Raw genomic sequence first — 12,856 nt, forward strand, 5'->3', positions numbered from 1 at the left:
ACATGGTGAGGCCTGCTGCTCTCTCCATCCTGTGTCAGTTGATTATACATTTTTCCCCTCTAATACTTTCAAATCAGAACATAGTTTTTTTAGGTAGGCACGGCTTTTTTTATCTTACATACTTTACTATTTTCTTAGGAAATTTTTTTTAACTAAGGGCAATGGCTTCTGACTTATCTAAGACAAGTTTTAGTGAAAGTGAATTCACATTTGGCATCACATACCAACTTATGCTGAGATGCAGCTAATCACTAGTTAATGTTCTGTTGATTATTGTCCCGTTGCTCCATATCCATACATATTTCAACATCCATGTATCAGAAGGCAGCCTGAGCACCCTACTACAATGTGTTGAAAGCCTACAAGGGAAAATTAGATGAGGATGTACCAAAAAAATCATCTGAATTCTTTGAGGAGGAAAATTCTTTATTGAAATAAATTATTAAATCACGGCTGGCTTACAAGCAGCTATTCTATGGGTAATTTATAAATGGGGGAAAAGGAGCCCTGCTTTTTTTCATTGCTGTTCTCTTTTATATGAGTTGTGACCAATAATGATTCATTGGATTTACATCCTCTGTGTAGATCTTCAGATGCATCTTTGAGCCTTATAATACTGTTAGTGCTCAGAACACATATATTAATTTTGTATGTGAACTTCAGGATCATTCTAAGAGTGTTTTCTTATGAATTTCTGTTTGGCTTTCCAGGGAACATTTGTTTTGAGTTTGTTGTCCAAATAGATAAGCTATCACTTTTACCAGTGCACTGGGTGTTACTTCTGTTACTGTTACAACTTCCCTGTCATCTTTGCTATGTCAGTACTTTGATAAGCAACTTGCATCCACTATTGTGAGTTGAGATTAAAATTCATTTGATTGATCTTAGACTAGAATTATATTGTCTTGACACATTGTAAACTCATAGTGTAACTAAATTCGTACTGTATACCCTACTTAATCTTTATTGTCACGTAGAAGAGTATATAGTGCAATTCTTTGCTTAGCATTTGAATGAAGCAGCCAAGGTGAATTATTCCCTTCTCCTTTGCTTTTCTTGGCTGTGTTCCCCTTTTCTATTTTCATAGTACCTCAAAACATATAAACAGTTTTCCTCCATAATGTGATTACACATTTATAGAAAGTGCAGCTCAACTTCAAGAGTGGAGCAATTGCCCTCAACATCCTATTGAGCTGGAGTCTGCGATATACAACGCATACAATGCGAGGGGTCACAGCATGGAGCATGTTGTGCTGTTGATGCCTTCCTAATGGTATTCTGCTTTGTTGTTAAAGCAGCATTTACACATTTTGTGCAACTGAAATGCAGTTGTTCAAAGAAGTGAAACATTAAACTCTATATTGCCATGAGAGCTCTGACCAGTGTAATCAGTCCAGTGTAACTCTGGGCTGATAACTAATATATGACACTGAGGGAAAGCGAGGGAGATAAGACCTGTGTTCTGTTGTTAGCTTTATTTCTAGGTCTTTAAAGAGGGCTCAGAGCACATGTGTATACATTAAAAATTATGAAAGCAGAGAGGAGAAATCAAAGTGACTAGTGGTTTGAGAGGTTTACATTGTATGAGTTACTATGAAGATAAAGATTAGCAAGTCTTAAGAAGAATTGGAAGGCATTGAGTGGAGTATGTAAAAATGTGGAAGCCAGCCCTTCTCTATTTCATGTAACATGAGAAGAGAACAATGTTTGAGCTCTGAAAGCACAACATATCTGGCAACAGTGACAAAGACATGCCTTGCACAGCAGGTTGCCTATCTTCTATTTTTGGGGTGGTTTTTTTAATGACTTTGGACTCTCTCTGACTGTCTTCTCCTTTCCCGGAAGTTCCTTCTCTGTAGGCTGAGGTGCTGCTCCTCCTCTTGGGCTCTGTTCTGGAGGACATTCCCCATGAGTGTTTGTGACACCCCTAACTGGCAGCTGGTGTCTCAGAACTGATTCAGAGATACCAGTGTGGGTCCCCACCATCTGCCAGCTGGATCTAAGTGCTTCCCCTTTACGTGCAAGTCCATAGTGTAGTTAACAGTCTCACATGTATTGTTCAGTCTCTTTTTCTGTGTTACACTAACTTGAAAGGAAGATGGGCAGAGAAACTGTAGATTAAATTTTTGGAGGGGTTTGGAGGCCTAACTGACGGTGCAATTGGTGTGTGATGATATTTAAAGAAATGCCTGCATGTCCATTTCTCCTCATTTTAACAGGTATTGCCTGGGATTATTTTTTTAAAAACAAATTACTTAGATAAAAGGCAACATTTGTTATTTGAGGCACGGTAAAATAACTCCAAGCTGTTCAGTGCATACTGAGAGAGAGATCTGAACAGTGAAAAAGCTCTGGTGTGGGAGTGAAAGGGAAGGATCTTGCTTTTTCAGTTTATCTTCTGCATGCCTGACCAGTTGCGATGGTCCATATACACCAATGGAACTCTTTCCCAGGTAGTGGATGAAAGGTTTGTTTTATTTAAAAAGTAGATACCTAAAAAGTTCCTTCCCCATGGCACCAGCAGACCTTGAAGCTTTCAGACCTTGTTTTACCAGTAATTTTGCATGATTTTATTGCCCTAGACTTCAAATAAACCGCAGTGTTTTAAATATGTCTGTATCCCTTGAATTTTTGGCAATAGGAGAACTAGCTGAAATCACCAAACTGCTTTAACTTTGGAAACCATTCACCAAGTATGCATAATAGTTGTTATCCCTCCTGTTTTGTAACAGTGCCAGAACAAGTTCTTTTGAAATGCATGAGATGGAAACCCCATTCTCTTGAAGAGGAAGCACCTTTCACTTTGCAGGGTTGTCTCAGACCAGGGGGTATATTATCCCCTTAATGCACTTGCATAACTCCCATTAACATTAATGGAAATTACATGCACTCGCTGTGAGGTGAATACACCCTTTTGTTGGAATGAGCCATCGAGTGTGACAGATTTTCCAGTGATGTTAAAATCAAATTTGTGTTGCAATACTAATGTCACTCTTTGTGGCTTGTAGTTTATATTAATGAAAATTCACAACATAGCTGTATATGAGGTTGTGAGTTTCTTAGAATGGAAAAAACCCATTTTCCATTTCCAGTGCTCTAGAAAAAATATCTTTTGAACAAGGAGCTGGTCCATTTTGTTCTCTGGTTTAAAATGTGGACCTCTGCATTGCAAACTTTGTATTTTCTTTTGGCTTGGTGATTACTGTTTGCAGTGCCTTTAGAGTTTGGTGGTGGAGGTGGTGTGTTGCCGATGCAAGCTGTTGGCCTGTGGGATGGCTACATTCCTGATTCTGTTCCTGGCCTTCCTGCTCAAAGTCTGCTTGGCTCTGGGTGACTCAGCTGCCTTCTCCAACACTAATTCATATCCCAAATATGCAGAATCAGACCATCGCAGCTCACAGGTGTGTTGTAAAAACTAATTGCCTGTAAATTGTTTTATTGCAAGATGAAAGTCGCTAGTAAAAGGTCAGATGTTATCTCAGAAAGCAATATAGCAATTTGATCAGCATGTTAGCAAGATAGAGCTCCTGTTTTACACACACACAGATTCTGTGTTGGTGTGACACCCTGTTAGGGAACGGTTTGTTTATTCCAATACAGTTGGACTGTTGCAGCCCCTAGTGTGGACCTAGTTGTATGGCAGAAAGGGCTTCACTGGTGGTGTTTGTTCAAAATATTTACTTCTAGACCTCTCTAGTTCTTTCTGTGAGTCTCTTCTACTCTGGCTTTTTTTCCTTAAAACTAGAGGTAATCATTTTCCTGCAGCATTTTCAGGAGCCATCTAATTTCCTCACTGTTCTACAGCTGTGCAAGTGTGTGTTTTGACTTGAGCAGGGAAGTGATAGAATCTTCTTTCTCTAATCTGTTTCTTACTCCTCCTCTTCCATTGATTGTTGTTCTTGCACAGGAAAGCTATATCCTGCCCATCTTCAACCACAAAAACCATTTTCACTGTAGCATCATTTTGTGATAAAAATAGTGGCTTAAAGTTCTTTTTTATTTTCAGCTTGGTTTCTAATGCATATTTTAAAGATACAAATTCAAAGTAAAAACTTAAAGATCCACTGCCATTTGTGATTTATGGCCTCCTCCATGGATAATTTGGCATTAGATGTAATAACAAGTGTTGGAAAGTTCTGAGATAACTTGTGTCGCATGTGTGACACTATCATAGAACCACAGAATGTTTTGGGTTGGCAGGGACCTTAAAGCTCTTAAAGTTCCACTCCCCTGCCATGGGCAGGGATGCCTTTCACTTGACCAGGTTGCTCCAAGCCCCATCCAACCTGGCCTTAAACACTGCCAGGAATGGGGCAGCCACAGCTTCCCTGGGCCTGGGAATGCTAAAAGAAAATGTTATACTCTTATGTATTTTTGCATATTAATGTACCAGTATAGTCAAAAAATGTATTTTAAATGTTCTTAAGGAATCCACTGAAGATATTATGTATTTAGGTATTTATCCAAACACTTAAGTTCTAGGAGTACAATGTAACAGTCCCTACCTCGCTCGAGGAGGTAATTCCTAACACAGATTGGGCTCTTTAATTTCAACTGCACCAGTGCAATTGGGATCTGTGTTTCCAACGCCCTAAGAAGCCCTCGGCTGCCCCTCCGCAGGTGTCAGGGTGCAGTCCCCGCCAAGGGACTGACCTCTTGGCTTACGAAGGCGTTGCGTACCCGGCGGCAGCTGCGGCGGGAGGCTCGCTCTGGCCGCCCCATTCCCCCCGTGCGCGCCGGAGTGAGGAGCTGCGCCTCCGCGGTGCTGCCGCCGGACTCCGGCTGGTGGAGCAGGTTCCTCCCTGCCCGCCGCGGGGGCATTGCGTCAACCCTGGGAGGAGGATCCTCGAGGTAAATGAACTTTTTAAACGGGAAAAGGAGAAGAAGGGCAGAGGAGGAAGAAGAGGCGGGGACAGCACCCGCCCGAGCGCTTCCTCTGAGCGGGAAAACGGGCTTCGGCCGCTGCCCGGCGCCACGGCCGGAGGATGTGCTTCGCCGCCGCGCCGGGCGCCCGGCTCCGCAGGCGGGCGGTGGGGCTGCGGCCGTAGCGCGGCTCCGCGGTGAGTGGGCGGCGGCGCTGCCCGCGCAGGGAGCGCTAGAGCGAGCGGCGGGAGTCGGGGTGCGGCGGTGCCCTGCTGCCGGAGCGGGGAGCCTGGGCCGAGGGTCTGATGCAGCAGGCAGGCAGCGAGCGGGTCCGGCCGCGCTCCTGCTGCATAGGTAACGGGCGGGGCTGGAAGTTGAGGGAGGTGTTGCGAGAAAGAGGGCTTGGGGCCACAAGACGGGTGAGAACCGCCGGGATCGCTGCGGCCCCGGGCAACCCTGCCTGGTGCGGCCGGAACCCCCCGGCCCGCCCGGCCCTAAGGCTGCTGCTCGCGGCGGGACGGGCGGTCCTGGCCAGCCGGTAACGGGTACCCCACGGGGGGACCGGGGTATGGCCCCGGCGGCGGGTGCTGGCGGGGCCTCTGCCCGCTGCCCTCTTACTGGTGCATCCCTGTGCTCGGTGAGAGGCAGCCTGTGTGGAAAAAGAGTTTCCAAAGGCAACTGATGCCCTGGTGCTTAGCTTCCCATTTAGCAAATACCCGTGTGTGTCCGGGTGATGTGGGCACTGACTGTATGCGCTTGCATATGTATATACATAGCATGGTTGGGGTTTTTTTTTCCTGTATGCGGCTACAAATAATTCTGTCTACTTGGTAGGATGTATTTGTGCACTCGTAACTGTTCTCGCCTACTTTTTCTATCTTAAAGCACTTGCATTCATTCCCTTCTGGTATTTTCAGAAGTGAAAGTCTGTTGTTATTACTGTACTTAATACAAGTTAATATAATTAAAGTCAAAGATTGTGTATTGTTATGATTTGTAAATAAGTGGAGATAATAAGTATAATAGGGAAATAATTCCTAATCTCTTCCCAGTTATAGGATTATCATTGCTTGTGGTGCAGAAAAGCGTGTTTTATTATTGTGGATTTGGGGGATCCACGTAGCAGTTTAACCTGTCTGAGGAGTGTGTCTTACTGGGAAGCTCTAATAACAACATGCAAGGAGTGAATAGAAAGAATAGTGTGGCTTTTTGGAAAGTCTATTGTACTGTTTAAAACACCTTTAAAAATATCAAATGCTGTAGAAACTTGTAAGTAATTTATAATTCCATTTTATTTAAAATAAAGTTACAGAATAGGGAAGAGATTCTGTAATGCAAGTAAGCTCCCCTCTGATACATATTTAGCTTTGGTATAGAGTTCACCAGCATAAGGAAGGTGAGTCAGAAGAACACGTCTGAATAGTAATTTGGTGCTGTAGCAAGTCTGGAAGCTCTGTTTTGGAGCTTCCAAATAGCTACAAAAGATTGTAGATATTTGCAAATAAAAATAGTTTAGCTGTAGTCTGTGTTGGTAAATCAGCACAACTGTAATCTTTGAGAGTCGCATTTAGCACTGGGGATTTGATTTTGCCCTTTCTCTAAAGTTTTTTGCTTTCTCAGGGGAAAATCCCCCAAAGTATAAAGCTATAAGAAAACACAGTATGTTGTTAGATTACAACAGTAATATTGATACCAGTGTTCCCCAGAGAACCTTGTTTGATTGCAAACAAGATTCTTCCCAGGCCACATATACAAATGTGTTTATCTTTTACGAGCAAAAATATAGTGGTTTCAAATGATCAGTGAAAAGGGATGGGACTTCTCATAACCAGATCTGGATGCATAGAAGTGACTCAAGAGTTAAAAGAACAGCAGCACTGCTGAATCCATTTAACTGGCAAAGTGGTTTTAATTGGGTTGGTTGCTAGGGAATGGCTCCAGCACCATGTCTTTCAATGAATTTAAACACTGGACAAATGGCACACCTAAGTCTGCTTATACAATACACCTGGTAGTGGCTCCAGCCCTATTTAGAGCAGGTGTGTGTTGCTTCTTGCTCAGCAGTTTTCCCTTCCCGTGCAGTTCCAATATATGGCTTATACACTGCTGCCCTGCTCTGCGGTGGCTGCTGTGTGAGCTGAACTTGCCATCACAATTCAGTACTAGTGCTTTGCAGTAGACTTGTTTAAAAAAATAATCAGTTAATAGAAGCAGAATTAGGAACAGCTCTCTAGAGGTAGGCTCAAAGCGGGATTAATTTATGTATTTGATACAGGAATTGATTTGTTACATGTTTGTTCCTTTTCTGTTCCAGGAAGAGTCAGGTGTGACTCTTGATTATATTGGAATAACCTAATTACTGACTTCAGTGAAGTAGCACTGAGCTCGTGTGTGGGACAGTTGGACTGGCATTAAAGGTTGGGAATGCCAGTGTGTACTATGCTGTCTGTTACGAGTGTTGCCCACAGTGCCTCCTACATCTGTGCCAAGCAATATGGATCAATAGCATGTTAAAAATGTCATCTGGGGGTAGAACTGACACTGGTCATCCCTGTGCATCCTGCCTGTGCTGCTGTAGAACTGGCATTAGTTAGAGGACAGTATTAAAGGAAGTCTTTCCTTGGTGTAAATGCTACTTGGGAACAGAGCTTGGCTCCCTTCTTTTATAAATAGAATAAATGTACTGAAGTCTGGCTTCATTTCTTCAACATGTATAATGTGACTTAGTGTAGTGTTCCATGTTGCCACACAGGAGAATTAAGTTTGGCTTTATTCTCATTCCCTATTCTAGCAGGAGTTAAGAACAAAAAGAGGCAGCTGTGTCTAATTCAGGCTATGGAGGGAGTCAGGGGCTTGTTAAACTCTGCCGTAAACCATAGAAAATAAGAGGAGCAGACTTTGTCTAAAGCAGCCTGCTAGGAGGTTGCAAAGGCTTAATCAAGCCCAGCTAGGCACCCTAGCTAAAGAACACTTCATAAATTTCTGATAGCACTTGCCTAAATGTAAACCAGGAGCAACCAGACTTGTCAAGTTCATATGTGTAATCTGGGAGAAAATAAAAGGCATACCTAATTCTCATGGGAGCCACTCCAGATTAAGCATCTTTAATATTGGAGGATGGCCTGCAGAGGCATAGAAAGCAGTAGACCATCTGTACTACTCGGATCAAAATGCATTGTTGGAGAGGGTGCTATATTAAAAGCGAAGGCAGATTGGGGCACTGCTGTGGAACTCTTCTGGCTTTATCTATGAGTTGCAGCTTAAACTTGTTGACAGAAATGGAGAAAAAACAGTGAATAGAGACTGTCATATTTCTCCCCTGAAGTTCACTGAGGACTAGGGGTTAAAAAAAATCAATCTGTATTTGACCACTGGCAATCCAGGCGAGAGCCCCTTCTGTTGCTATTCTAAGAACTATTTAAAGCTGGCTTTGAGATTTTATTGCATATATGCTGTTAGTTGTGGCATGCCTGTTTTATGAATGCATACTTCAAGAAACAGGTTATTTTCTAAAATTGCTTTAATTTTCTTACCTAGTTACTGGTAAGAGTTTTGCACATAATTACATACTTTGAGTTGGTTCCCAGCAGTACTTACGCTGATAATAATAGGAACATAACACATCAGAGTAGTTGAAAAATCTTCATCGAGAAGGGGGGTGAGAAAGAGATAACAGGTTCAGGAGAAGTTGCCTGTTGTACTTGACAGGAAATTCTCTCCTCCACCCGCAGTATCCTCTCAGAGATAACTCATTCTTTTGAACCATAAATATATAAGTGTGGATAAAATAGCTGTGGAAGAGTAGTTTGTGCCCATCCCCAAATGCATCGGGTATTTTATAGACAGAGAAGCAACTCTCTGAGCTGGGGACAACTTCTATTTTTAGTGACAATGGAGGGAGTGACGGGCAATAAACTGTGAGGAAAAGACAGGCAAAGGGAAAGAGGCAGTGAGGTCATGAGGTTACTTCCATGCATTTATTTAAAAGAGGTGAGAAAAACACAAGGAAGGCTGTCAGATGCACAATACAGTGAATATAGTTATGAGCAGATACAAGCCTTATAAATGCTGCAAGGAAAATCAGCAAATGCCAGTATTCCAAGAAGCTGTTGGCTAGTGTAGAGCAGAAAAACCCACAGTAACTTTTAGAACTTCAGGAAAAGCTTTGTGTGTAATGAAAACGTGTGTTGTGACTTTACTGGGTTTTTTTAACAGAAGTACATGTGGAGTAATTACTGAAGAGCAGAAGCCATTTCTCTACCCTCTTCCCCAAAAAGCTGGTGTCCAGGAATATGTGCCTGCTAAACTAACTTTTTTTTTCCTTCCCTTTTGAAACAGATCCAGGTTTGCCTCTCAAGCTGCTTTTGACTACTCTGGACAGTAGCAACACATTGAGTCTGACATGATTCTTCCCAGTTGTGCTGCTGCAGATGGAATTCTGATTATAAGGAATGAAAATTGATAGGACTTGTCGGTGTTTCTTCTGCTACAGCCTGGCAAATCTCTGAGCAGCCACAGAGGTACTAAAGCTCTACCTGTAAACTTAGGAATCTGGACTTTTCTCTTTCTCTATCCATTGGAACAAGTGCTAGGATATTTAAAATCAATGTTTAGCTTCTATGAAAAAAGTTGATTTCACCTGCCTGTGAAACTTACTGGAGAGATTAGTAAGGAAGAAGGATTTTTCATTTCCTCAAAACCCTCTTAGTATATGTTTTTGGAAAACATCTTAAAGTATTGCATCATGCTATAGCTACCTATCTGTTAACTTACATGAAAATTCAATATGCATTTGTTAAATAAGCATAGAAGCAGAGTACAATTTTTCAGACCAGTGGTTTTGCTACTGCACGAGAGCTTCCTTAATCAAAGTTTATCTCAAAAAACAGACGCTGACAGAGATGAAGTAATAATGTGGCAGTGAAATAATCTGCTGGAAGAAAAACTGTTTTCCCAAATGGCTTTAGAGACAGGGTGGCCAATGTATTTCTTTGGGTAAAACACTCTGTGCTGGGTTCTTTCTACTCAGGCATTTCTGGTCTTTACAAAAAGCAGATACTCTCCCTTGTGTTATTTTTAATTGATTTTTTTCAATGCATTACAAGAGATCGTTGGCACCAGTCCAGGAAAAGGCAGGCAGCAAGCAGGGAATTCATCAAAAACTGACTCATTGATCGCTGGATCTGATGAAATAATTAGTACTTGATATTTTCAATACAGTTTCATACTGTTGTTTTGGCTTCCGAAAGTAAGAGAAAATCCCTTCATACCAGATGATCATTGAGCAAAACAGTGATTTTAAAAATTCTTCAGCATACCTATTCATTTTTTGGAATCTCCATGTAAGAATTGTGAAGAATTTTTAATTGGCTCATCAACAGGAGCAGTACCATTTAGACGTGCTCTGTTCTGCCTGCAAACAGGTTAATTCTGGGGCATTGTATGTTATGATGGAGACAAGTCACAGGCAGTGCAGATCATTTTGGTGCTTCCATTCCCAAACATTTGCAGTAATGGGCCTTCAAATATGTTCATTAATAATAATGGTATTAAAAAATAAATAAATCTTGGAAACCATCAGAAACGCTGAAGAGATATCACATGAACATCAAAGCTATACTACACTTCAAACAGCGTCGTACCATAGTTCCAAGTTCTGGGCAGCTGTGCTCTGTAATGAAATTTGTAAGATAAATCAGTGTATAACAAGTCTTCTATCTGAGGGTCCTCTGTGAATTTGCAAATGTGTTGTTAATTTGGTGATTTTTGCCACAGTCCTGTTTAAAAATAGGGGAAGATGTGTTTGGGTTTCTCTTCAACATCTGTATTTTTGATGCAGTAAACAAAAATGTTATCTCAAAACATCCCAGAACCTTAAGGAAGCAGATTGCTTTTTATATGTATCAAAGCAAAAGTAAGGGTTTGATACTCTGTAACATCCTTGAACTTGCTGCCAAATTTGAGCACAGAGTGAAACTTCATTGCTGATGTTGGTAACAGTTTAAGAACTGTGAATTTTTCAAGTTTCCGCTTCTAGCTGGCCCTATAGAAAAAGGTTCAGTTATTTTGTTGTTTGGTTTGTTTTTTTTCCTTAGGAGTTCGATTATTTCAAGCATATTTCTTTTTACTTCTTTGGAGAGAAACTTGCTGTCCCTTGGGGGGCAGGGAGGTCAAGGTATAAATAAACACTTGTTTCCTTCTCCCTTATAGGAGACCTGCAAACAAAAAAGAAATAGAAGCCATTAACCTACCTTGTTCAGAAAGAACACTAAATCAGCACAATATGGCACAGCACAGTATTGTCCTTGGATTATTCATGATGACTGTTTTATCACTGCTGGATGGAAGTTCAGCTTTCCTGTTAAATCAGCGTCTGAAGGGAAGATTTCAAAGAGACCGTAGAAACATCCGCCCAAACATCATCCTTGTTCTTACTGATGATCAGGATGTAGAACTTGGTAAGAGCCCAACATAAAGAGAATTTATATATGGCACTGCTTTTCCTTGAATCTAAGTTCTTGTGTTCAGAATAATTATTATTTTTTTTTCAGTGTGAAAAATGACAGGAAGAACAAGTAGCAAAAACTTAAACCTACCTTTATGTAGAAAATACTTTCCATCTACATGCAATTCAAGGACAGCAGAAGTTAGTCTCAATTTAAAATGCCAAACTTCCTGTTTCTGTGGAAATATGAGGCTCCTGCCTATCTGTCTTCATCTAGACACCTAAACTATGCTTCTGGCGATTGCAGGTTTAACCTGGGAAGCTACCTGCCAAAGCAGTAGATTTAAATTCATAACTGATTATTGCACCATGTAATTACCCAGATTTTTTTGTGTAATTGCAGACGTTCGTTACACACACAATTTTAATTTTAATTACTTAAATGTTACCTAGAATAGTCATACTGTTCTTGGTATTGTCCATTTAGATGTGTAGTTAATTACTGACCAAAATCACTTAGTAAGACCTTTTCATACTGTGTTACTCAATGCTACGTTAATTGTTGAAGAAAGGAGATGAAGATTAAACATGTGCTTTGCCTAATGATTTGGAATAATGAATTAACTGACAGAGGCTGGGTTTGTTCTGTTACCTGAACAAGCTTATAGTTACCAAATGTTGTCTGTAGTTAGAGGTGATTAACACAAACCAGCTTACATTAATAATTTTGCATTAGAAGTATGCTTTTAGGTGAGTATAAAGCCTGGATCATAGAATCATAGAATCATAGAATAGTTAGGGTTGGAAAGGACCTTAAGATCATCTAGTTCCAACCCCCCTGCCATGGGCAGGGACACCTCACACTAAACCATGTCGCCCAAGGCTCTGTCCAACCTGGCCTTGAACACCGCCAGGGATGGAGCATCCACAACCTCCCTGGGCAACCCATTCCAGTGCTTCACCACCCTCACTGTAAAGAACTTCCTCTTTATATCTAATCTAAACTTCCCCTGTCTAATCATAGAATCATAGAATCATAGAATCGTAAGGGTTGGAAAGGACCTTAAGATCATCTAGTTCCAACCCCCCTGCCATGGGCAGGGACACCTTGCCCTAAACCATGTGGTTCAAGGCTCTGTCCAACCTGGCCTTGAACACCGCCAGGGATGGGGCATCCACAACCTCCCTGGGCAACCCATTCCAGTGCTTCACCACCCTCACTGTAAAGAACTTCTTCCTTATATCTAATCTAAACTTCCTCTGTTGAAGTTTGAACCCATTACCCCTTGTCCTACCACTACAGTCCCTAAGGAAGAGTCCCTCCCCAGCATCCTTATAGGCCCCCTTCAGATACTGGAAGGCTGCTATGAGGTCACCACGCAGCCTTCTCTTGTCCAGGCTGAACAGGCCCAACTCTCTCAGCCTGTCTTCATACGGGAGGTGCTCCAGCCCTCTTATCATCCTCGTGGCCCTCCTCTGGACTCGCTCCAACAGCTCCATGTCCTTTTTATGTTGAGGACACCAGAACTGTACGCAGTACTCCAAGTG

At 41.8% G+C, this 12,856-nt stretch overlaps 1 protein-coding gene across 10 annotated transcripts in view; it reads left to right on the plus strand.

Moving 5' to 3' along the window:
• SULF2 (sulfatase 2) overlaps positions 1 to 12,856 on the plus strand; it is a 150,783-nt gene that overhangs the window by 74,904 nt on the left and 63,023 nt on the right. For 6 of the 10 annotated variants that reach the window (XM_030503287.1, XM_030503292.1, XM_030503285.1 and 3 more), the window contains 2 exons: positions 9,202 to 9,383; positions 11,074 to 11,321. In XM_030503287.1, the coding sequence (XP_030359147.1) occupies positions 11,147 to 11,321 (175 nt within the window). In that variant the 5' untranslated portion in view covers positions 9,202 to 9,383; positions 11,074 to 11,146. The other 4 variants (XM_030503283.1, XM_030503293.1, XM_030503286.1 and 1 more) reach the window with 3 other exon arrangements.

This window comes from Strigops habroptila, chromosome 13, assembly GCF_004027225.2.
Source record: "Strigops habroptila isolate Jane chromosome 13, bStrHab1.2.pri, whole genome shotgun sequence".
Classification (NCBI taxonomy): Eukaryota; Metazoa; Chordata; class Aves; order Psittaciformes; family Psittacidae; genus Strigops; species Strigops habroptila.